At 42.5% G+C, this 26,038-nt stretch overlaps 2 protein-coding genes across 2 annotated transcripts; one reads left to right on the top strand and one right to left on the bottom strand.

Annotated features, from left to right (window-relative positions):
- Window positions 1-212: 212 nt before the first annotated feature.
- LOC144083614 (uncharacterized) lies at window positions 213-25,759 on the bottom strand. Its single transcript, XM_077611596.1, has 39 exons — window positions 25,646-25,759; window positions 24,629-24,855; window positions 24,124-24,320; window positions 23,658-23,730; window positions 23,503-23,600; window positions 23,315-23,398; window positions 21,797-21,968; window positions 21,030-21,129; window positions 15,506-15,729; window positions 14,378-14,539; window positions 13,968-14,147; window positions 13,319-13,439; window positions 13,132-13,227; window positions 12,789-12,978; window positions 12,558-12,720; window positions 12,279-12,467; window positions 12,032-12,206; window positions 11,387-11,517; window positions 11,022-11,198; window positions 10,747-10,871; window positions 10,513-10,670; window positions 9,842-10,069; window positions 9,325-9,648; window positions 8,799-8,947; window positions 8,480-8,720; window positions 7,605-7,775; window positions 7,252-7,409; window positions 7,035-7,178; window positions 6,109-6,250; window positions 5,110-5,429; window positions 4,671-4,893; window positions 4,017-4,075; window positions 3,371-3,563; window positions 3,217-3,291; window positions 2,953-3,107; window positions 2,759-2,845; window positions 1,953-2,099; window positions 843-989; window positions 213-709 (listed from the first exon to the last, which is right to left on the bottom strand). The coding sequence occupies exons 1-39, from the start codon at window positions 25,740-25,742 to the stop codon at window positions 605-607; spliced, it is 6,207 nt and encodes a 2,068-aa protein (XP_077467722.1). The 5' UTR covers window positions 25,743-25,759; the 3' UTR covers window positions 213-604.
- LOC144083206 (uncharacterized) lies at window positions 18,635-20,265 on the top strand. The gene is made up of 3 exons (XM_077610803.1): window positions 18,635-18,689; window positions 18,795-18,888; window positions 19,017-20,265. Exons 1-3 carry the CDS (start codon window positions 18,635-18,637, stop codon window positions 19,780-19,782), a joined length of 915 nt encoding a protein of 304 aa, XP_077466929.1. The 3' UTR covers window positions 19,783-20,265.
- Window positions 25,760-26,038: the final 279 nt, after the last annotated feature.

The raw sequence follows: 26,038 nt of genomic DNA, 5'->3' as shown, positions 1-26,038 counted from the left end.
TCAACAGCATTAGTAAAGGAAGGCATGCAGTGATGATGTAATCTTTTGTTAAGATGGGCAAAAACCCTTAAAAATGCTTTTCCCCCAAAAAAATGTGTCGGTGTGTTCTTTTGCAAAAGACAAACAGTACAAAATTGAATTAACATGGAAAAATTAAAGTATTTGCAATGTTTGCATGAAAAATAATTTTTACTGAACAAAAAATGTTTGGTGTATTTATACTTTTTATTAATTGATTGAATACAATGATAAAACATTTTGGGTCTAAAAACATGATGTCACAAGATTGCAAATGATTAATAAAGAATGTCCATCTCTTCAGGTTAAATCAATGAAATTAATTATTGCTGTTTTTACAAACAAAAGCTTTCCACGATATAATGTTGTATTTACTTTTTTTTTTTTTTTAATTTTGCTCTCACACCTGAATTAGCATGTGTAAATTTGCAAAAAACAGATTTAGCCAAAATACCAATTTATTAAACAATAAATCTCAATTTACCATAAGTCATTTCGCAGGGCTAATTTACACTGACAAATTCCTTAGAGCTTTAAATTCCAATCACACAGGTTGTAATTAAATTATCCAGCAGTATTCCCTCTCCTATAAAAACGGTCTCTGGCCTTCCAACGTTCTTTTTCTCAAAACTCCTTCAAGCCGGTCGTCAGGAGAGCTTTCTCCACGTTCTCCCCAGTCATCGTCGCCGTCCTATTCCCCAAAGAAGCGTTTGTTACTTGTCGTCTATCGGCTATTTCGGTGCAGACTTCTTTCACTCAGACATGTTGACACATGGCTTCGGACAAGTGGCTGCCGTGGATAGCGACCATGTGTGTGTACTCACATGTTGCGCTACATTGGGCTCCGGCAAATGAGAGGTGGGTTCTCCGCGGGGGGGTGCATGATCCCCAAACAACCAATGGGCTTCTTGTTCTGAGGACACAATGCCCAGCTTGGCCTGAAACAGCTCCCCGAGAGATGCCTGCATGACCTAAAATGGCACGCAACAATAGTTACGCTTAAGCTACTTCCATGTCTCACAGTCCTGGGTTCAAAGGTTCGATTCCAAGTGGATCTTCATGGTGGGTTTTCTCCGGGTACTCCGGTTTCCTCCCACATTCTAAAAACATCCAAGGCTAGCTGATTGGACACTCTAAATTGCCTAAACCTAGCTATGATTGGTTGTCCTTCGTCTTCTCGTGCTCTGCGATTGGCTGGCCAGCGATTGAGCGTGCCCGAAGTCACCCGGGATCGGCTCCGGCACCCCTATTGACTCTTGTGAGGATAAGCGGTGGAGAAGTGAAATGGCACGCGACAATAGTTACGTCTAAGCGTCTCACAGTCCTGGGTTCGAAGGTTCAATCCTCACTGTGTGGAGTTTGCATGTTCTCCCCGGGCTATAGTGGGTTTTCTGCGGGTACTCCGGTTTCCTCCTACATCCCAAAAACATCCAAGGCTAGCTGATTGGACACTCTAAATTGCTTAACCCGAGCTATGATTGGTTGTACTTTGTCTACTTGTGCCCTGCGATTGGCTGGCCATGGATTTGGGATGCTTGAAGTCAGCTCCAGCACCCCCCATGACCCTTGTGAGGATAAGCGGTATGGAAAATGAATGAAAAGAAAAGCTTTACATTTGATGTTTTTCACTTTGATTGAGAAAAGCGCTTCAAAAGATTTTTTTTTCATTTCAAATTAATTGGGACGCCCAATTAATAGCCTCTATAAATTATTTAAAATACCATATTTATCAAATTCATTGAAAGAAGGAATTTTAAATCACAGGTCTCCAATATGTTGGATATTCAGGGGGCCTCTAGCAGAATAAAAAGAACCCAGACGGAATGGAAATACATATCAAGATAGAAAAACAGCCACTTTTACAACCCTTGTTTTCATACACAAAAATGAGTGTTAATTGGAATTCTTAGTTGGAAGATGCTTAGTGTTCATACCTTACAGAAAAGTTTCCCAAAGGCCGAGGAGGAATCGTCGCTCATGTCGTCTGTGGCGACATGAGCCAAACAATGCAGGAGCAAAAAGGAGAAGCCTCCAACAGAGCCAAGCCTCTGTCTTCGGACAAAGAGGGTCTCATCGGCTTCCTGTCAACAAACGCACGTCATCAATACTAAAGAAAGGCCACTTTGTGCCATTTTTATTTTCTTCTAAGGCGGACACTCAAACGGGGGCAACTTCATCGCCAGGAAAATTCGGCGCCAAGTTGTTTTCGGTTCCGCCAAGCTTTTTTTCATGTTAAAATTGGGCCTCCAAAGGCTCTTTAAATTTGAAAATATGGCATTTTAGATGACTAAGTTTTTATTGAAAGAGGTGAATCATTATAAATGGTTCGTTACATGCAATATCTGTGTTGTATTATTTAATTTGTTTGTTTGTTTCTCGTTATTTGTGCACTTGCCAATGTATTGTCGTTGAATACTTAATATGTATTACTTATTTATATGTTGGTTTGTTGTTGATATTCGTGCACTTAGTGGTGAAGCTTTAAAACTAATTATATGTGTATACGTGTATACATATATAAAACAATCAAATCCTTCAATTCAATTCAATATGGTGGATGTGTATTGGTTTTGGTTAAAAAAAAAGTTGTTTGGGATTCAAAATGTGTCTCATTAGAAGTAATAATACACAATGACAAACAAGATTTGTATGAAACCCAGTTCTGTTTTGGCCAATCATTCAACAACAAAAAACGGTGTTGCAAAAATAATATTTCATTGGAAAAGACCACAAACTTTACCTGATAAAAAAAGGAATTCCTGAAGGCATTATTGCGGTAATTGTTCAATGGAAGGCTTTCAGCTATTTGGAGAGAAACAGCTGGAGTCTATAGAGGGAAAACACAACAAGTTGCTTCCTCGTATACCAGTCTCTAAATATAGGCACAGTTTATTGGGAAAGGGTTCGAATGATCATGAGTGAAATGTTCCAAACCAGTTGCAGAGCGTGCAAAGTGTGCAGGAGAAAAAGTCCATGCTGGTACACCAGAAATTCTCTGTGGCTGAGGCCGGACACTTTGGTCGGAATCAACTCTCCCTCGCATTCCCATTGACATTCCAGGACGTCCACAAACTTGACGCTGTTTTTGTCTGAGGAGGACGCAGAAATCTGTGCACTCAATAACATAACAGTAGTAAAAAAACATAGTAATAGTCAATGTGAATATGTGCACTTTTTATGGTGTGTGTCATTTAGCACCTTTTAGTTTGACCTCCACTCCTTTCAGGATTTGGAATAGAGGAGAGACTTCCAGCAGCTTTGTCCACTCTTCCTCTGGGAAATTAAAATGAATAATAATCATAAAAATGAATTAAATATCATTGCATATCTGGGTTTGTACTAAAGACCATACCTGGAATTGTTGGAACCGCAATGTGACTTGACGGACAGCACACTGTCAAGAAATATTCATTTGTTTTCGGATACTGTTTAACCTCACAAGGGTCGCGGGGGGTGCTGGAGCCTATCCCAGTTGCCCTCATGCACCTTGAATCGGTGGCTAGCCAATCGCAGGGCACCAGGAGACCAAGAGCAACCAATCGTAGCTAGAGTTAAGCAATCGTGAGTGTTTAACCAATGTTTTTGGGATGTGGGAGGCAACTGGAGTACCCAGAGAAAACCCACAAAAGCCCAGGGAGATCACGGAAACGCCACACAGTGAGGGATCGAACGCACGACCCCAAAACTGTGAGGCTGACGCCCTAACCAATCGCCCAACCGACTTCTCCATTAAGAAATATTTATTTGTACGATAAAAGTTGTTTTTAGATTTTTTGTGGGAATTTCCTAGGGTGACCTTGGTGGAATCCACAGTAAAGCCAGAAGCTTTTTGGGATGTCTGGGAAACAGCTGGGACGGTCTATTCCCCTCGGCAGAATGGCATTCCTATGGCCCCGCCCCCCGGGGGGGCCCCACCACAGCTTTTTCAAACAAGCGTCACTTGGCAACAAGGATTACGAGAAAGTGGATGCCATACTGAACGCGGTATTTAAGATCACCATGAAAACCATGGCCGACTTTACGGCGCTGCAAAACCGAGGGTGTGAATCTTCAAGGACTTTAGGGGAATAAAAGAATAATTAATTAAAAACGGCTGGCCAAGATGCAAAAAAAAAAGCATCAATATCGGCTTTGTTGCACTTTAGCTGAAACATTTAGCCATTCTGATTAGGGGAGTCCAATTATAGAATAAAACAATAATGATCGTTAAATTCAGTATTTTATGAGCATTATAAAATAATGAGTCCAGATTTCCATTTTTTGAAATCTTTACAATTTTGAACAAATAGTATCAAATGCATCATAATAAAGAATATTAACTGCCAGATTCAAGTTAAAAGCCAAAAAGGGCCTCAATTTTATCAAATCTAATCAAAAGCCTTTATTGTTATCATACACAGCTGCGTATAACGAAATTGGTGGAACACCAAACTGGAGAGCAAAGAGCCACTGCACCTGTGTGCGCCGCCATCTTGGATCCAATTCCCAAAGAACCGTGAACCAAGAAAATAAGAAAAAACATATTCTTTTTGTGGAAGACAATGCGGTCTCAACCCTCTAAATTTTTTAATCTAAAGATGACAGTCCGTCCCCTTCCGGGACAGATTCCAGCACCCCCGCGACAACTACGGAAAATACCCGAATAAACGAACCTTTGGGAGTCTGCGCGTCCATCCCAAAATTCTGCTGACGACTGGTGTTCGAGGAGAGGAGAGTGATTCGCTGTTCTTGACCCTCAAATTTTTGGTTGATTTTCTCCAGTTGAGGTAAAATCTTCCTTCGGAGCAAACTCACGACATTCCCAGTCGCTTTGGGCTGCTGACACAACCGGATCAGGCCGTATTCTTCGTACCAGAGCTTCCCTTTCAAGACCGCCTAAACCAACACACAAAATCTCTAATCTTATTCCGGTACTTTGTTAATAAAGCACAGAAAACCCTTATTTAAAGCTGCTACAAAAAGTGTCATTCATTTTCTATGGCAAATTTCCCTTTGTATCAGTTCTAAGCAAAAAAAAAATTGTGCACCCCTCTCACCTGAGCCATGTCACCCCTCAACTCGGAAAGCTGTCGAACGAAATGCAGTTTAATGAGCGCCAGATCCAAAATGGAGATTCTGGAAGAACATTCCTCCCACGTTTCTGCCAGTCTGGCCTCTCGGTCCTGCACTGACAAATTGAACAGGACACGGAGAAGGCTTTTTTTGACATAATAATGTTTCAGTTGAGAATCTAGTATTCCCAATAAGTGCTGCGACCGTGACATGGACACTCGCTGTCCAATCGTCTTCTTTTTGCGTGCTCCATTTGTCCTGGGATTGTCGCAGCTGATCCACGGACACGTCCATCATGTCTAGGCTTGACACCAAATCAGTGTGCCAAATGCGGTGCTGATTCCACTCCTCTTGGTCGACTAGGAAAAAAAATGGATGCATCTCATGCTCTCAATAAGAGGTGTTTGGGTTTCAAACTTGTTTTAAGAATTGCATTTTTGGAGTTTTGTGTGGGTAATGCTTTCGACTAAATTTTTAGGATTTTAGGTCACGCACTGTTGAGTTTGTCATATTCAAATTTACTTCCCGACGATTTAAGGCAAGGGTGTCAGACTCGGGTTGGTTCGCGGGCCGCTTTAACGTCAACTTGATTTCACGTGGGCCGGACCATTTTAGATATAATATTTAGATTTTTTTTTATTATAAATGGATTAAAAGAACTGGATTAAAAGCCCTGAATATTCAGTTTTTATAGATCTAAAACAATGTTTATTTGAGGTTTTTTTAAATAAATTTTTAGATTTTACAAAATGCCTGCATTTATTTTTAGTCAAATTTGGGAGGAAATAATAGGAATAATAAATAAAACTGTAAGTTGTGTGAATTTTTGCAAGGAAATACGAGTCATCAAATAGGTAGGATGCTTTAACTTTGGCATTAAGAAGCGGTGTCCAAACATTTTCTAGATGATGCACTTCAAAATTATACTACCCAAACATTGAGGAAGTATTTCTAAACTTGTTGTAAGTAAGACGGAATAAGTAGAGAACTTCTCCTGAAAAACTTTCACTGTTAATGGCTGTCATTGGAGCAGATTACCGAGACTGAGGATATTCAAAAGATGCGAGGGAAGGCTCTCGGCCAAGAAAGCGTGTTGGGCCACTCTCCTCTGGGCTTCGGCTTGAGCTAAATCGTGCATTTCCGCAGCGGCTTCTCTTAGCGGTCTACTCGTCCACTGGACCTGCGGCACAGTAGATGCAAATCCAGTCATAAACTGAAAACCAATACTTGAAGACCCTCGGCCTGACATCCATGTGTCTTCGCTAATTTTGCCTTTCCGTTTGCATTAAAGATATCTGGCACCACCTAGCATTGTGAATGGCGATAATGTCTAGACCAGGGGTGTCAAACCGGTCCTCAAAGGGCCGCAGTGGGTGCAGGTTTTCATTCCAACTCAACAAGAGGATACCTTTGGCAAGTGTAAGCAGTTAATTAAAGTCAGGTGCTACTTATTTTAAAAGACACCTGATTGGTTAAAATGCCGGCACTGGATCGGTTGGAACAAAGACCAGGACCCATTGCGGCCCTCGGCGGAATCGGTTTGAGACATGTGGTCTAGACCCTGGCCGGGTTTATGATGACCAAACTTTTTCCAGTGTTATTTCAATGCAGAAGACATCGTCTTATATTCGGGTCAATGCCAACATGGTAAGCTGGTTAGTGAAAGGAAAATAGTTGGAGTACCGTATTTTCACGACTATAAAGCGCACTTAAAAGTCTTAAATTTTCTCCAAAATAGACAGGGCGCCTTATAATCCAGTGTGCTTTATATATATGGGAAAAAAATTAAAATGTGTCATTCATCGAGGGTGCGCCTTATAATGCAGTGCGCCTTATAGTCGTGAAAATAAGTATAATATATAAAAATGTAACGTCTTGAATTAAGCCATGAAAATGTCTTGTAGAATAGTTGTACTAATTTAAAATACACACACAACCCATTTTTTTCATCAACTGAAACTCACCTCCTGATAGCAGTCATCTTCCATCCCACTGAGGAAACAACGAAATACATTGGCGTCCATGTCAGAGAAAATGTCCTCCTCCCGTCGCCTCTGCAGCTGCCAGAAGACGTTGCGAGCACACACCTCCCGCTCCAGAGCCTCCACCTGGCGGTGACGAGAACGACAAAAGCCGTGTTCGGATTTGCGTCAATCCCTTTTGTTCCCGACTCGTCCCCACCTGCGTGCCGTCCGTTCGATCCATCACGGCCAGCCAGTAGGCGGCCGTGATGGGCACGACGGTGTCGGTAATTGCGTCCATCCTGACGCCGACCACCGGAGACAGCGTGGCGGTGACGGGGTCAACGGCCAGTACGCCGTAACGGATTGCTACCAGACCTGCAAATTTGTTCCATGAACGCATCACAACAGAAATAAGTAGAAGGCAAATTACCGTTTCTGTTTTGTGTACGTTGGTGTGTCAATTTTTTGAGTGGTTTGCGTGGGTTTTCTCCGGGTACTCCAGTTTCCTCACACATTCCAAAAACATGCATGCTAGGTTAGCCGGTTGAACAGTTTAAATTGGCATTTTACCATTGCCGTCTGGGTCTTCCATGGTCCCCGCAAGCCCGACTCGTCTTCCCGAGAAAGGGTCAGCCCGCCAACCCAATACGGGCACGCTGAGACCCGATCCCATTGGGTCAGGGAAGTCCATGCCTAGCAAGGCGGGTAATGTTGCGTCCGAGCCCGACAGCGCCATCTCCCCTATGGTGAAAAGAATTGTAATTGCTTAACGTCCAAAACGAAGAATTATCTAAAAACTATATAATAACAGAACGAAAAACTGAATGGAAGAAGCCAACACAGAGTCGAAATATTTCAAGAGTGGTTTTTGATATTGACACAAAAGAAAAATAGCCAGAATCGTATGTCTTGCCTCAACATTGATGCTGAACCACTTTGCCAAAAAAATGAAAGTAGACCAATAGTGCCTTAAAATGGGTTTAATTGCTCTCTGAATATCTTAAACAATCTTTTCTCATTGAAATGAATGTAATTGTCATAGTCTGCTCAATGAAGTGACTGTTATTGTTTATTTTAATATTCATTGCCATTATTATATGATTTTGCTTCAAAGCCAATGTACTTCTTTGCCTTGGACACCTGAGAGCAGTATATACAAGTTAAACATCGACTGAATTAGCCTGAGTTTTATTAGTCATTCTTCGAGATAGAATGAGTATATCTGTATAAATTGTCCTAAGTCAAGCATTTGCATTTAAATATTGTTGTTGCACTTTCCTATACCAATATTCCTCATTGGGATATTTGTCGAGTTCACTCTTAATTTAAATTTTTGCCCTGAAATGAAGTCCAAAACGGTCCAAACAATGCTTTGTATTTTGCTAAACTCCTTCAGATATCTCAAGGCACCATTGTAGTATTAACAAGAACTGCAGGTCTCTCACCCATGGACCCTCCATCCTGATGAAGAGCCACCATGGTGTCCATCAGCACCTCCAGCCTGCTCTGGAGCTGCAGCTGGCAATTCCAACTCCTCCTCCAATGCCGATGAAGCTCCTCCACCGCTTCGCCGATATCATCTCGCCAGGGACGCCCTCGGTCACTTGCCCCACATGTCGATCCTTGCTCCAGTTCCTCACATAGGGACTTCAGGATTTCTACAATTTTGAGCATGACCATCAGAACCTAGAGGGATTAAAGTTTTGGACTGTTTCACAAGTGCTTATTTTGCTATTTTCACTTCCTAAATTGTATGAAATAGACCTTGGCCTCCAAAAGTGTCTGGTACCCCCCCGCATGTGGCACCAGCTGACCGGCTCGGACGCTGACGCTTCCCACTCTCGCCATATGCCCGCTCAGGGGCTCCATGAAGGGTTCGCCCAGTAAGACTCCGCCTACTGGCAGCACAACACCTAGGCAAAGATTTAAATAAACGCCATTGGTTCTTGGCCAAAATTCAATTCATAACACAAAATAACTGTGCAAGCATTGCATTGTTTAGTTTATGTTTGACGGCATTTATAAATAAAATCGCATGAAAAAGGAAAAGAATCAAGTTAAAAAATAACTTATCCGATGGACTGGAATCGCAAGTGGCAGCTGAGTAAACATGCACGTAAACAAACATTGTTTTATGCCTTTTCACAAAGGAAAAAAAAGCGTTTGTTTGGAAGAAAAAAATATATACAGAAATCAAATTGCTTCACCAGCTTAATTAAAATGCTGCCAGGTACCCCGACCAACCAAACTTGGGATTCTTGTGAAATGGTCAAAATGTGATTTGACTAACCTGTGAGCGTGTCTAGACCGATGCCGACAGTCAGCACAACCTTTCCCGTCCGTGAATCCAGCATCGGATAGCCAATCTGGACAGGTTGCTGCAAACCAGTCATCGGGCACTTATGCGTCTTTCCAAGTGGGTACACCAGTCCAGTTTGAGGGTGGATGGTAACAGCAAGAATGGGTACCGGAACCCCTGTGTCTAAGTCTGACATGGGGGCGCCCAACTGCAGTTTTTGACCTGGTCGGAGGCCTCGCAGAGGTTGGTTAGAGTGGGAAGAATTCGGGTATGGGATGAAGGGAATGAGAGGACTTTCCCATTTCCTGTTGTCTCCTTGAGGGGGAAAAAAAGGAGTGTAACTTAATGATTTTGTATAATAATTGTCCTTGTTTATTTTGATTTGTTGTTCATTTGTGTCCATTTATCAATGGTGATAAAGCCTATCTTGGATAACTTTGTGTTGGAAGCCAGGTAGGTACACAATGAACCGGCCAATCGCAGTCATATTTTTTTTCAATGCGCATACCTGGACACGAGTCAGTCGTGGATACCAAAGTGGAGCTTTCAGGGTCGTAGGCCACATTCCCGGCAATGGGAAGTACGCGGGCGGTCTGCGGATTTAGAAAGAAATCGGAAGGAACCGCCATAGTCTGACCGCTGCCCAGCAACATGTGGCTGTCAACATTTGGCCTTATGAGACCTGTGACCGCATCGTAATGGGCTGGGCAACAGTCCTGAAGAGACCCATTGGAACCTGAGGAGAACATTGTCAACGATTATCCGTCTATCCATACAGTGAGACTTCTACATACGATATAGTATTCAGCTTACGAAAGGCCGCGCCAGGAAACCTTTTGTCCTAAAATACCAAGGAGATGTTTTGTGTGAGTGTGCATAACATAATTTTAAGATGTTGTGTGTTTACTTTCTTTGCATTACCATTTAATTTTAATGGCTTGATAAATAATTTTAAGGGTAGTATTAAACATGTGATCAGTGCCTTTACTTATGAAAAATCCAAGTTACGAAACCCCTTCTGGAATAAATTCATTTCGTATGTAGAGGTACATACATTACAATTATGCTATCATGAACGTCCAACTGCAACATGCAGTAATTATCAAAGTGGATTCTTTTTGCTTGCAGTTTATGTGTTCACCAACAGAGAGCATTGTTTTTTATGCAATTCTCACATACCAAAGATACTGTCTTTGCTCAGCACAGAGTTTGATCCCGGACAGAGCAGTTGGGCCCCAATGCCTTCACCCAAGAGGCCCCAGGCCCCCTGCCGTTGGCATTCTGCTGATACCAGTCCTCCCATTTCACCCACCAGGAACGACAATCGCTGGGTCAAGCTAAGAAAAGAAAAAAAATATTTACAGCTAGATTGGAGGCAAGATTAAATAAAAAAAATCAACATTACTGTAATACTTTTGATGGTGCGGTCCACCATAAGCTGTCTGGTGAACCTTGCTCAGTATTCTGATACATTCTCGCACATGAGCTGTGAACATACTGTGGACCTTCTGCTGCGCCTGCTGCTCTCGCTCCAAAACCTACAACATGCCAAGTTGAAACAAAAAGCTTTCTTCATACACTTTTTGCTCACTTTCACTTTTTTTGTATAGAATTAACTAGAAGGTCGTGATGGACAAGAGCCAATTGTGCTGTACACTCTTCGTGCATGAAATGAAGGTGAGATTAACCTGGAGCTGAGTGTGGAGCAGCGTCCTTATGTTTGCAGCCAAAGAGCTCCTGCGGACCACCTCCTTCTCCACTTCCCTCCTCAGCTTGTCGTGATCATTTCCCGTGCTCTCCTCATCCAATAGGAATGGCTGGAGCAGCCGTAGTTTTTCACAAAGGCCCCGATAAAGCTCTTTGACCTACATACCAAAAGAAAATTCAAATTTCATTCAAGGATGCACAGAAATCTAATTTCTTTATAACAATCAAGTTAGAAAAATGTGTAATGTCATATAGCATGTCTTGTCCCGCCCCTTCTTGTATATGAACCGTGATGTCAAGTCGCCATGTAAATGACAGCCCGAAACTTTTATGTAACGTCTCGCACCTCGCCGCTGAGCATTCCCAGGCGTGCTGTGACTGACACACTGTGTTTGAGCAGCAAGTTGTAGAAAGTGTTACTACTGAAAGCCTCTAAATCCACCTGCTTCTCGTAATCCCAGAACTCCTCCAAGGACTCTGCACCAAAAACAACAACAAAAAGAACAAAACATGAACTAGAAACTGTTTTTGCATGACATTAAAACATCAAACTGGCTGGGCACTTCAGGATTAATGACAGGACAACATCGGTAATTCCTTCATTTTTCAGCCAGAATCTACCTTTTCCTCCAAAAACTGAACGATTAATTAAAAATTATTATTTATGAATATATAAATGTTAACTATAGCTCAGGAAGCCCAAGAACAAAGTTGGGACATTATTATATAAGATTGAACATTTTCAAAAGTATTTTTAAATTACAATTACTGCATTTAGTTGGCTGGGATAGGCTCCAGCACCCCCCACGGGATAGGAAATATTAATGAATATTTGAATGGAAAGAGAATTCTCAGTTATTTTATCTTAGTTTTTCCCTATAATAATAATAATATAATAATAATAGAGTGGCCTACAGGAAGTTCAAGTGTGTGTGTGCCTGTGTGCTTGTGTGTGTGTTTGTGTGTGTTTCTGTGTGTGTTATCTTTGTACCAGGTTGAACGGAGCTCGGCGTAATTGTGGCTTGTTGTTTCCTGTGAGTCTTCATTTGTGTGATGACCTTTGAACCCTTGGATGCGTAATCCTCCATGTGATAGGCCATCTGCCGCAAGTGATACTTTGCTCTGATTGGCTTCTTCTCGGGCCACCCATACTCATGGAAAAGGATCTGAAACGCCAGTGGGCTCAGTTACCGAGAATGGTGGATGGACTTCCATCCAATCCTGAATCGTTCACCAACCAATAGCGTCACGCATAAACACAAGATGAGCACGGCTCCAAACAAAAGTCCTCCGGTCACCAGCCAATCGGGACGGAGCAAAAGGTTTCTCCTCATCCGGATGCCCACTCTGGTCACGTGACGTGGAATGGTAGAGAAGAAGGGGCCTGGCTCGTAACATCGGCCGCCCGTCGGCATCACCCGCAAATACTGGTGAGGGCCAATCACGGAAGTCGAAAAATCGTTTAATTTGTTATGGTTGTTTATCAGGAATCACTGCAAACACGGGGAGGAACTTACGATGCATTTGTGGTGGTGGCTGCTCAGTTTAAAAACGTAAACTCCAGGTTCGTCAAAGACGATTGAAAAGATGCTCGGAGGCGTCCAAGACAAAGTCATCTCCTCTTTTAGTTTCCTCAACGCACCCCAGTCAAAATCACGATTAGTATTGTAAAGGTTGTCCCTGTCAAAGCGTGATGATCGCGAATCAAACTTTATTTTTGCAAAGACACGTTGCACGCGGCGACTTACGTATCATACTGAGGATAGTGACGGGTAGTGACCGTGAAGAGTAGAACATCTCCAAGTTGGAGACATGTTGTCGGGTTGAGAATTCCGCCGAGACTTTCGCTTGATTCATCCGTCTTGCTTTCGGGTATTCTGCTGCCACCACTGCTGATATTTTCCATGGTTTGCGTGTCCCAGTGAAGGAAAGATGCATCTAAAAAGAGAAGGACAGATGCTGAATCAGTTGCAGATTCTATTCCGGTGTAAAACGTATGATTTGGGACACAGTTTCTGGCTAATTTCAGACTCAGGTATCTTTATTTTTGTGACGATACTATCAATTGCAAAGCGTTTCGCCCGTTCTAACCATGACTCCCCGGAGCATCCCGCAGCTGTGCGAGTGCCGTCAACGCTTGAAGTTCCGTCGGGATGGCGCCACCGAGGAGGCCAAGAAAGCCGGCTTCTGCGTTTCAACGGTACGTAAAGACAAAGGACAACTTTAGACAAAGACGAAGGCAGACGAAGGCAAAACGGTTGTCACTTGAGTGCCAGACCAATTGACTGGATAATGTAGACCGGACGTGAGAGGCTGAGATGATTGCCACAATGCAGGTTCCCGTGAAAGTCCCACTCTTTAAAAAGCATCTCCAACACGGCACCAGAGAGAACCGACACCTGGACGCACAGAACAATACCAGTTAGCGTAAGTAGGTTAGGTCTTGATACGGGAAAGTCATTATTGTCATAACTTTTTGTGCATCGTCTAGTTAGCTCAAACTATTGAAGAAGTAAAACTATAATCTAGGCCAGGGGTGCTCAATTCTTCGATCCCTAAGGTACTATTGGTAGATCGCATGAGAGTAAAATTGAATCCAAGGATTGGATTTGTAGTAAAATTTGATATGGGACTTGAGCCATCCTGAGTCCAAGCACGGTACTATCTGCCTACACTATGTTGGGTCCCTACTGGCATCGGGTATATCATCAGCATACAAAACTGCTGAGCTTTGTCAGGGGCCCGGAAAAAAAGGGTAGATGGCGGAAAGTTGGCTCCTTGAAAAGTAGATCTTTGAGATAGAAAGTTTTAGCACCCCTGAGGCAGTCTGCTGTTATGCATTTCATGGGGGGCTGAAATGGCTTGATATTTGTCACTATAACATGATTTTTTGATTACTAGTCAGGCAGGATTCAAATTCTGCTGACCTGGTTCTCCGAAGTCAATGTCATCTCCAGTTCTCCGCCGGACTCGCACCCGAGTCTCAGTTCAGTTGCAGGCTTTTTCCGACATAGGCCCCCACACGCGGCCCTCCCAGGAGGTTCTGTGCATACACACAGACCCAGTTCTCCATCATAACCCTTATTTTCTTCTGTGGAAGGACACACCTGTAAGAAAAGATGCAGATTAATTCCACCAATTCAGCAATGAAAGTCCAATTGGGACATTGCAAAAAAACTGAGTACGATAGATGGACGGCAAATGTATTATTGCGAGTTAAAACACCAGTGTTTGTTTCCTGTCAATGCGGGAAGTCACTGTACATGACCTTTCCTCCACTTTCTTGCATCATCAACTACACATGTACAGTATGTGGTTGCATGTGTTATCTCATGACCTGTGTCCTGCAATGAAGCGTCCACTCATGTCGGTCCAGGCAGTCTCCATGTTGAGTGCGTGTTTTTCCATTTCTGCAGATGCTGTACACTTTGTGTACGCACACATCTTCACTGCTGGCCGGTTGATAGTCCAGGGTACATTGGCACTGCCCGTCACTCCTCTGAGGAAAAAAGTCAATGGGGTTGACTTATGCAACTGCATGGACAATTGTAAAAACAAAAAAACTTAAACATTGTTACGTCATCAGAAAACGCGGACAGCGCACGATTTTTCCTGACTTTGAATTTATACCCTTCATTCGGTTAAATGTGCAATGGTGGTTCAACATGGAGGATGTTTATGAATTTGGAATCGTCCCAATTTGCTATTCAAAGTTGTTTTATGAGTTGGTAAAACTGTCAGTTCAAGCATTTACATGGTAGTCATGTCAGATTTCATTTCTTTTTGTGAACTGCTTTATCCTCAGGGGGTGCTGGAGCCTATCCCAGAGGCATGGGACACCGTGAATAGGCGGCCAGCCAATCAAAGGCCACGACAAAACAGACAACCATTGACACTCATAATCTAAGGGCAGTTTAGAGTGTCCAATCAGCCTACAATGCATGTCTTCGGATTGTGGAAGGAAACCGGAGTACCCATAGAAAACCCAGCAGGAACAAGGAGAACATGCACATTCTACACAGGTGGACCGACCTGGATCCGAACCCAGGACCCCAGAGCTAACCAATAGGCCACTGAGTCATGTCAAGTTGCAGTATTTCTTCTTTTCCTAATTTTTTCAAATCCCAACTATGAATACAGTAAAAATCCTTCCCGTGTATACATCACTAAATATTTATTGCATCCCCTCAGCACAGGCAGGAAACAAGACACCCCTGTGAGGACACCTAATCCACTTGCCTTTCAACATCATGCTACTGATTCTTCGAGCGTCTTTGCTGTTTTTCACTGTAAAATCCCGACACTTTAAAGCACTATAAGATGAGTTATGAGCAATAAACATTGGAACTTCAGGGCACAATATGCACAGTTAAAAAAACATTCCTGGTTGGCTCTAGAGGTGACTGTGTACTTCCCTTCAAAAAATCCAACTCAGCATCAGATGAATGGAGAGAAAGATTGTTACCTGGAAGTTTTGTCCCTCAGCCGGACAGACGCAGGTTTCCTGACCAGATTGAGGCTGCTGAGCCACCGGCCCACATTGGAGTGCCGCTGTCAGACCTGGTCTGGGGCAGTAATGGTTGGGAGGACACTTTAGACAGCTCTCCATGGACAGACCGTCCGCAGAGGGCCCGTAAGTCCCCCTTGGACAGGGGATTGGGCTCTCACTATCTTGCTTGCAGTAAAATCCTGGTAGAAACAAAAGCAATTTTGCAGGACTTTATTGTTAGGATAAAAACAACAAATCATTGAATGTACCTGGTGGACAGGTTGGTCTCTCTCGGAAAAATTGGCTAATGTTTTTCCCGTGGAGAGAATGCAGGGTGAAAGGAACAAACAGCCAGCAAAGACGGCTCAAGAGATTGGAACGACTTCCTGCCGGCATGGTGAAATATATCTTGGAAATAAAGTTTTAACAAGGAACGAGCAAGCTACCGTTTGGGCTGCATGACTTTCGTTAGCCTGCCATGCATGATTTATAAGGCCTGGCGGCTAAGGTGACAGCGAGAGTGCGGCAGGAGAAAAGAAAGTATCGGATTGCTCCATTTGTCCTTCGTGCCGCTACCATGAAACTGATTAATGATTTGGCGGCTGATGTTGCTTAAGAGAAACCTTAATGGAGTTTATTTCCAAAATAGGCCAACTTGGACATATGATGAGTAGTTACCTACTATTCTATTCATTTTCCGAATCGCTTATTGCAGGGGGTGCTGGAGCCTGTCTCACTTGACTTCGGTGGTCAGCCAATCGCAGAGCACAAGGAGACAAAGGACGACCAATCATAGGTCGGGGCAATTTAGAGTGCCCAACCAGCCTGAACGTCATATTTTTGGAATGTGGAAGGAAAGTGGAGTACCCGGAGAAAACCCACGCAATCCCAGAGCACAAGGAGACAAAGGACAACCAATCATAGGTCGGGGCAATTTAGAGTGCCCAACCAGCCTGCAAGGAATGTTATTGGAATGTGGAAGGAAAGTAGAGTACCCGGAGAAAACCCACAAAAGCCCAAGGAGAACATGGAAAGTCCACACAGTGAGGACCCACTTGGGATCAAACCCTCGACCTCAGAACTGTGAGGCCGACACACTACCCACTCGCCCTAGTTGTCAATTAATCAAATGGAAATATTTTTATTTATGTTAGATATTATTATTATTACTTTTATGATATTATATGTTTTTTTTTTTTTTTTTATATATTTTATTTGTATCTTTTTATTATGAAGGCCTACCGAGTTGCTACTCAAGTAGTAGTCTGCATTAGTACTAGTATTGTGTAGTACAGTTTGAATTCATATACTGAAATCTAAACACATTCCACTGTTAGAAACACGTATCAATATGTGGCACTTAACCTTTGCCTACATTAAAATAATAACACTTTCAGTTGTTAACCCTGTTTGATCACTAACAGAAATGCAACAGTCAAGGTTTTTTTTATCTGCTCGACTCAATGTAGGCATTTGCGTCATTAGCCTTCTTATCTGCAAGTAAACTCTTTGCTTTCAGTTGAAAAAGCTTTTCCATGGAATGATTTGACCTGCAAATAAATAGCAGCCGGAGACTGCACACTTTAGTGTGTCTAAGTGTATACGTGTGTGTGTGTGTGTGTGTGTATGTTAAATAACAAAAATGTGGTTAATACCCTTTGCTCCATATTTCAATTACTCCTTATGTATTGGTTGCAGAAGGATATCCCTTTATTACTTATGAGGTACAGCCAGACATTTTTGTATGTGTGGCAGATATGCAGAAAGTGATTGTTTGACGATAAGTATGTACGATATTGCAGGGGATTCTACACATTTCTTGTTTTTGTGATGAGCAGACTTTGGACAAGAGCGCTAACCTAGATACTACTTCATTATGGGAACCATGGACTATGACCTTGTGATGATGAGGTCTAGCTTACCTAACCGTCCCCTTTCACCTACATATTCACATCGCACAAAATATTCACAATTGGCATCGCATTTGTGCAAAAGAGCAAAAGTCTTCTTACATCATCGGCATTGTTCATTGATTTGATTGAGCTGGCTTGACATTACAATCAGCGATAGGAATTTACATTGATTTGCTGAGACAGACAATTCACTAAAGACATTAGAATCCTATTTTTTTTGTCTGGAGCCATTAATTTTTTTTTTGTTCAGCTCCTAAAATATTACAGTAAACAAAAGTATTCAATATTAGTGGTTTAGTTTTCAGTATTAGAATTGAAGGAGTCTTGTTTTATTTCCACGATCAGATTAGAAGACTCATCTGAAATGAATGTGGTTCCCATCTAGCCGTTTTCAGACTCGGGTTGGTTCGCGGGCCGCATTAACATCAACTCGATTTTATGAGCCCTAAATATTATTTTTTTTATAGATCTAAAACAATGTTTATTTGAGCTTTTTTTCTTAGTAAGGGTAAATCATTTATTTAATCATTTGTTTTTTCATTTCAAAAGGAAACCAATTTTTTCTTTAATTATTTTCCATATTAAAGTGGAAAACAGAAAATATTTCTATATATTTTTAGATTTTGCTAAATAACTTTTTAACTAAAAACACAGAAAAAAATGATTTAAAAAATTTCAACTATTGATTTAAAAGGGGGAAAATCAGGAAATATAATATACATCTATAATCCTCATTTTAATTTGATCCTAAAACAGAAAGTCAGCACTCATGATTTACTTTCTCGGGCCGCACAAAATGATGCGGCGGGACAGATTTGGCCCCCGGGCCGCCACTTTGACACCAGTAGTTTAGCATCACGGGGTGCTGGAGCCTATCCCGCTGCATCTGTTCTGTCCATAAAAATGAAAGTTTTATGGCAGTCCGTAACGCACGAGCGTGTATGTTGTGTCCTGTTACCCGTGTGACCCTCCACGTGTTGACTATTGACACAGACGGGTTCTGATAACAACAGCCTTTATAAGAGCGCTCAAGAAGAGAACTCACTCCAAAAACCCGGCGAGCTCAGGTAAAGGCAACAAAGTGTTTCTGTCAGTCTTGGAAAATAGCTCATTTCTAGAGAGCAAAAATCCAGTTATTCATTTTTCACGGTCCAATTCCTAGACATCTTCTGAGCTCCACAGAAAAGCAAAAATGCCTGCAGAACAAGTGGCCATCTTTCTAGCCGTTGCAATCTTGGCAGTATCAGGTACATTTCCAGCAATAATTTGAGAGTTTATTCCTTGTTACATGCTAGCTTTTGTGTTTGCAAATGATTTGCAAAAACCTGACAAATTCCTCTTCGTTTTCGCAGCTTATCCGATCCATCGTGACCCCCGAGAGGCGACCTGGACTGATTCCAAGGCCAACCAGGCTCATTCCAAGTCCCAACTCACAAAGGAAGCGGAGTAAGTTCATGAAATCCGGAATATTCGTTCCAGCTATGGTGTTGGAGCTCTTCCCTGCCACACATAAGCCATGGGCAGACTATATCGATAAAATCCGACTACTACAACCAAGTACTTTTATTCCACAGCAAGCTCTACAAAAGTCGCATAGACCACAGCGCCCTCTACAGCTTGGACGATGACTTCTCCAAAGACCCCTTGTCCATGGAGATCCAGCGCAAACTCTTGATGGAGTCGGAACGCCTCCGAGAGCGTTTGCGTCACGAGCTAGCCGATCTGAGGGCGAGGCTAGCTCCCTCCCAGGCGCAATTATCCTCTGCCGTGACCAGCGTGCGGGGGCGCTTGACCCCGCTCACCCAGGAGCTCCGCAACAGTTCCCACGATCTTTGCCAGCAGCTCAGGGTCTACCTTCGCATTCCGGACCCAGCGGAGGGCAAACCCGATCCCGTCGTCCGCCAATGGATGGTACGGGCGCTGGAACAAGGTGGTTCTCGCCTAAATGAGATCCTGGCTCAAACCCGAGAGGTGACGGAACACCCGATGGGCCAAGAGGAGGTGGGCAACGCCAGAACATGGGAAGGATTTAGCTCCAAGCTAGGACAGGAAGTGATTTCCATGAAAGAGGAGGCCCAGAATTCTTTGAACGTTCTTCGGGTAGAGCTCGCTAAATCGTCGGGAAACGCCTCGCCTCTCGGGGACGCCGTGGAACGCTTCTGCCAGACCTCGGCGCAACAGAACCAAGCATTCCAGACCAGGATGGAAAGTCTCCTTCGAGAAATGGAGGAGGAACTGGAAATCCAGTCCAGTCCTTTCCAGGCTGGTGGTTCGTTGCAGGAGGACTTTTCCGTCCAATTGTCTGCGCTCATCCAGGACATTCTACACTCGGTGCAGTGAGCAAATAATCAGGATAAAAACACTAACGGTGACCGGTTTGTACAGAGTGACCCAAAAGAACTGGGATTGGTCTCACCAAAGATGACGTAACATTTCAGAATGTAACAAAGAAAATGTTCCCTTTGTACAGCAGGCATTTTATATTGCTTGGTCAACATTGGGAGGTTTGGAGTCTGTAATTTGGGAATGGGATTCGAACCTGGAACCTTTCTGACATGTAATATTGGTGTTGAATTCTATTTTTGTGTTGCAGGTCTTTGCAGAAGATATTAGGAATATTTTTGTACTTGCTCAATAAGACAGATAAACTGTACTATTTCGTTAATGTTTTTTTAGGTATTTTTCTGTATTTGTTCATGATATAAAAAAGTCAATGTTATTGCATTAAAAGATGCATTCGTTGTTTTGTGGTTTTGAGTTTAAAAGGTTCGTTTTTTGTTGTTAGTGTTAGAGTGCAATTTCATAATAAAAGGTGGAAGCTTTTGTATCATTTTTATGATGTCAAAAAATTGTGGAGAATCTTCACACAAGTGTCACATTTACTGTCACTAAGTGTAAATATTTTCTAGATTACTGTATATATATTTCATCTTAATAGCGCAATTGTATTGAAAAGAAGCAATTTTGACTAACATGGTATTTGCTGTACAACTTACAGAAAATATTGTGTTGCTATGCTAGGTCAAAAGACAAATATATTCTACTATTGATCATATTTTTTGGGAAAAATGACTACAACAACAACAAAAAGAAATTAAGAGTATTGAGAAATTACAATAAAAAACTGACATGATGCTCCAAATGTCTCAGAGATTTTTAAAAGTCAATCTTACTGTTGCCTTCCTTTTAAAGTCAACATCTTATATTATGAATATAAAATAAAGCATCACTGTCAGTTGAAAGCACGAGCTAAGGAACCAGTCCAGTAATATTTTTTCAGTAGAAACCACCCGCCAAGAACCAGCAGAACGGACGCGGCCGAGCCGAAGACCACCCCGACCACCAATCCCGTCACGTCAAGGTCACTCTTCCGTGATGCCACATTGTCACCTGACGGCGGACGATAGATAGCAAAAATTGGGATACCTCCAAACGACAATATATTGATTTAAATCTTAGATACTCACTGTAGTTTTCCACCACAGCGCCATCTTTTAATGGACAAAGAAGCAAAAAAGGAGGGAAAATCATGTATATATTCTTTGTTTTTTGTTCTGTATAGTGCGAAAGAGCAAGGTGGGTCAAACCTTCTCTAGAAGTGTAGAGTGGTCCGATTGAAAGAGTGGCTGAGTTGCTACTTTCTTCTCCAAAAGGAGTTACGGATCTTTTTTTCCGTTTGTCGCAAGCCTGAAGAATGACAGGTGTCAAAATACGTTTTAGTGGATAGAAGAAGTAATTTTTCTGTCAAAATAAAACAAATGCATGATCCCAGTAGGATGTAAACATCAAATGACTTGGTAATATTTGAAGTTTAATTTGTTTAAATGTGTGTTTTTTTAAATGTGGTGCTGCTTCACTCTGATTTTCAACTTTAGCTGTGCGACCAAGATGAATTTGATTGAATAAAATTGAATTTTTGTATTGGCATGCAACAAGTATAATGAGATTTTAAGCTTCAGCACAAAGTGCACAAATAACAACAACAAAACAGGCAAATGAATAATCAATAAACAATAACTCATGAATAAATAAGCAATCAGTAGATAAGTAGTCAACAAGAAAAGTGCAAAAATAGCAACAAACAAACAAGCAAATCAATAATCAAGAAATAATCCAGAAAGAGGTGGTCAACATAATAAATTTCATCTGTGGACACATTTCATTTCATAGGTTTTCAGCTTGTAAAATCACAAAAACACATTCTGCAGGTCCTCAAGTCATTCAAAATGTGTCCAGCAGTGAAATATGATAAAACCACATTTGCATCTTTCATATGCCATATGCCATGTAGATTCATGTTAAGGGAATGCAATGATTTGAGCATAAGCTTGTTTTTGTTTTGTTTTTTACTCACATTTAAAAGATCTTGACATTTGCTGGGCTCGCAGAGTCTGAGAATGCAGTGCAGATAAATGCTGGATTTGGCTTGATCTCTGTGTCGAACGAATCGGAAGGCCTCAAAGTCGAAGCGGGCAAACTTGTCGTTTCCGTTGGTGTCTACTGTTGCCCTGCTGTCCACTGAACACCTAGTTACAGTACAATTATTGCTTTAATTAAAAATGGGTATAAAACTTGAAAATATGAGCACTGTGTGGTGCCAGTCAACTCATCTCAACACATTTCAAAACAATTTGAATTGAATTGAATGCTTTCATAGTCATCATACAAATACTATAATGACATTTAAAGCTTTCACCATGTAATGCACAAACAGGCAAATAAATAATCAATAATTAAGAAAGAAATAACTAGTCCACGTGAGATCAAGCAGCAGTTAGACTGTGAATAATCTCAACCACTTTGTCCTCATTAAGGTCACATTGGGTGCTGGAGCCAATCCCAGCTGACTTGAGGCCAGAGGCGGGGCATAACCATTCACTCTCATACTCATACTTAGGTGCAATATAGAGTCTCCAATCAGCTCACCATGCATGTTTTTGGAATGTGGGAGGACACCGGGGGTCCCGGAGAAAACCCCCGCAGGCCCAGGGAGAACATGCAAATTCCACACAGGTGGACCAACCTGGATTTGAACTCAGGACGCCCACTGCGAGGCCGACGCGCTAACCACAAACACCAGGCTGCCCTACTGTAAATAATAAATCTGCAAAAAGGTACAAAACACATCCTTACCAGTTTGAGTTAAATTGCACCAAATCAGGGGTGGGCAAACTACTATTCCACAAAGGGCTGCAGTGGGTGCTTTCTTTCCAAGGTCTATAGAGGAAACCTTTCCACAGCTGTGGAATGTTGCAAGTGCAATCAGTGATTGCAGTCAGGTGCTTCTTGTTTCAGCCCAACCCCCAATGCTTCAACTTTCTGTGCTGGAATAGTTGGAACAAAAAATCGGCCCCAACTCAATGCCATATACCGGCAACCAATACCATCGGTAATAATACATTTTTGTCTAAAAGTGTGCAGCAACACATGTAGACAGACAATATAACAATAGTCAATCATTAAGTTAACCCAAAAAACACATTAAAGTGTTCAACTTAATTTTTTTTGGTCAGTGGCAGATATTCATTCATTCATTTTCTAAACTACTTTATCCTCACAAGGGGCGCGGGGGGTGCCGGAGCCTATCCCAGCCGACTTTCGGGCACGAGGCAAGGGGCACCCAGACAATCATTCATGCTCACACTCATACCTAAGGGGAATTTAAAGTGTCCAACCAGCCTACCATGCACGTCTTTGGAATGTGGGAGAAAACTGGAGTACCCGGAGAAAACCCACGAACATGCAAACTCCACTCATTTGCGTTCAGGACTCATTTTGTGGACGCTAAAGCAGCTACACTTGTCCACATGTGAAATTGTCAGTAACATATGTCAATGAATGGCTTCATCACAAAAGTTTTGCTCCGTCGTACCCGGTGAAGAAGTTGTGCTGCTCCGTCTGGGAAACATTGTAAGCGTTGGGGGTCCCGAAGCACTGATCCAGCAACACGTGAAAGCTGAAGAGAACAAGTTCATAGGGCAACGAGTCGCCGCGTTACCAAGAAATGCCGATTGCTTCGCTATACTGTTGTTTCAATATTTGTCGAGTATTTTGTCCTACTTTCCGGTCAGGTTCACGGCCTTAACCTCCACGTAGACCCTCTGTCGCAGCTGCATTCCCGTCGGAGGGACGACCAACGGATAGCCGAAATCGGAGTCCTGCGAACGCACGTGAATTTCATTCGTGTTGAAAACTCATTTCGACGCTTTCCTTACATTAAAAACCTTCATGACGAGCATGTCAACGAAGCTTCCGTTGTTATCTTTGTTTGCCACGGAAACCGAGGACCTGAAAATAAACCAGAGGGAGGAAAGTGCATCTCGTTAGATCAGCTTCATTCATTTTCTCAACTACTTATCTGCACAAGGGCCACAGGGGGTGCTGGAGCCTAGTCTAGCTAACTACGTTAACCAGGCGAGGGACACCCTGAATCGGCGGCCAGCCAATCGCAGGGTACAATGAGACAAAGGACAACCAATCATGGCTAGGGGCCCTTTAGAGTGCCCAACCGGCCTTGTTTTTGGAATGTGGGAGGAAACCGGAGTACCCAGAGAAAACCCACGCAAGCCTGGGGAGAACACCTGAATTCCACAGAGTGACCTGGGATGGAACCCACGACCCCAGAACTTGTGAGGTGGATGCGCTAAACACTACCAAAGTCAGCAATTAGTTGTTACTCACGCCATTATCTCAGTATTGTTGAGGAGGTATTCCAAGGGATAACGGCAGGAAAAGTGGTAGTAAAGGTCGGTGGAGTAGCTGATCACCGCTGCATCCTGATTGGATGTGTGGGTGTCAATAAAACCAGTGATGATGACCGACTGGATGCTAAGGAAGTCGCCAAAAGGGCCCGTGGGATCCGGGGCCTCGTCCACAATCTTAAGCAGGTCACGCAAGTGCACACAAACAGAGCAAAGTCATCAAGAAAGTGGATTTCAAGTTGAATACAGCTATGGAGCACCAATTACAAAAAATAATGTAGCCACACACACCCGAGCCTAATAAAACGCATTAACTTCCAATAGTTTCTCCATCATAATGACCCCAGTGAGCAGAAATCCAAAAGCCACCCCAAATCACGGCGGATGGACAAAAAAATCATTCGAGTCTTGAATTACCAACAAAGTACTTCATCCATGACATGTGGGACCGAGGTTTTGCCCCACCAGAACGAGTGACCTCTGACCTGCAAAGACTGTCGACAGGGATTTTGATCGCTGCCGTTGACCGGAAACTGGTAGCGGATGATCGGGGGGTCCGTAGTGGAGTCGATGGAGCCCTGGCACGCTGTGATGTTGTGTTTCCCATTGAGCGCCATGGTAGAGGAGTTGAAGCCTGCCCACTGAGCTGTGCACAGGTTGACCTCCAGTGTTATGAGGGTGGTGCCGCAGTCCACCGTCAGGTCTGAGCTGTCTTTGAAAAACAGGACCAGGATTATCGTTATCGTTAGTTTTAGTGCTTGTAGTTTGATCTACGTTGCAATCACACAAATAAACAAAAGGCGTACAAAGTGATAATGAATTGCATTTTTATTCCATTTAATGGGAACCACGGTACGGTGGAGTCGTGGTTTGGGCGTCTGCCTGATTGTTCTGGGGTCGTGGGTTCGATCCCAGGTTGGTTCTCACTGTGTGGAGTTTGCATGTTCTCTGTGGGTTTTCTCTGGGTACCGTGGATCCTCCCACATCACAAAAACATGCTAGGCTAAGTGGTTGAAGACCAGCTCTATGATTGGTTGTCCAAAGTAAGTTGGGATAGGCTCCAGCACCCCGCGCGATCCTTGTGAGTATAAGCTGGTCAGAAAATGAATGAATGGTTTTTCAGTGGTAAACTTGTTCAAGCCAATTTAGATTCGCAAATGCATCTGCATATGTTTTAATAATTGGGTTCATTATTTGATTGATTGATTTATTTGATAAGGGACAGCACATCTTAATGAACATATTTATATTCATGTTAATGAACATAATACTAAACTAATATCATTACATTTCATTGTGATTCATTTAAATGTTGCCTGTTTTGTTATATTACTAAATATTGAATCTTAACTATCAAAAAATGTCAAAGGTTTGGCTATTAATGTATTTTACTTTCTTATATTGATGTTAAGCGGTCGATTAAGTCAGACAAAAAAATGCACAGGCAGAAATTAGGAAAGTTGCAGCTGCAGTTGCAAGAATAACATTTATGAATCATCTACCTGGACTCCTTTCATACTCTGAGGAGCAGTTGTAGAGGCAGAGGGTGGGCTGCATCAGAATGGCCAGCAGAGAGAGACAAAGAAGAGCACGATTCATCTTGTGGGGATGCAACATTTCCATCACTCTGGTGCAATGAGAAGGAACCAAATTGCAAAAGCAATGTTAATCATTTTCTTGGGTTGAAGTGCATGCTCCAACAAGCGATAAAACCACAAAACATCAAAAGAACATTTCAGTTTCAGTATAATTCAATGGACAACGACATCCTATATGTAATAATGATATCATCAATCCAAGGATAAGTTGGGAAATTAACTGATGTGCATTATTCAGAGTCATTTTCTTAAACATATGAAAAGAAAAGAGTAGTAATGCCAAGTAATGGAAGAAAG

Source organism: Stigmatopora argus, chromosome 10 (genome assembly GCF_051989625.1).
Source record: "Stigmatopora argus isolate UIUO_Sarg chromosome 10, RoL_Sarg_1.0, whole genome shotgun sequence".
NCBI classification, from domain to species: domain Eukaryota; kingdom Metazoa; phylum Chordata; class Actinopteri; order Syngnathiformes; family Syngnathidae; genus Stigmatopora; species Stigmatopora argus.
This window is presented reverse-complemented; position numbering and strand designations above follow the sequence as displayed.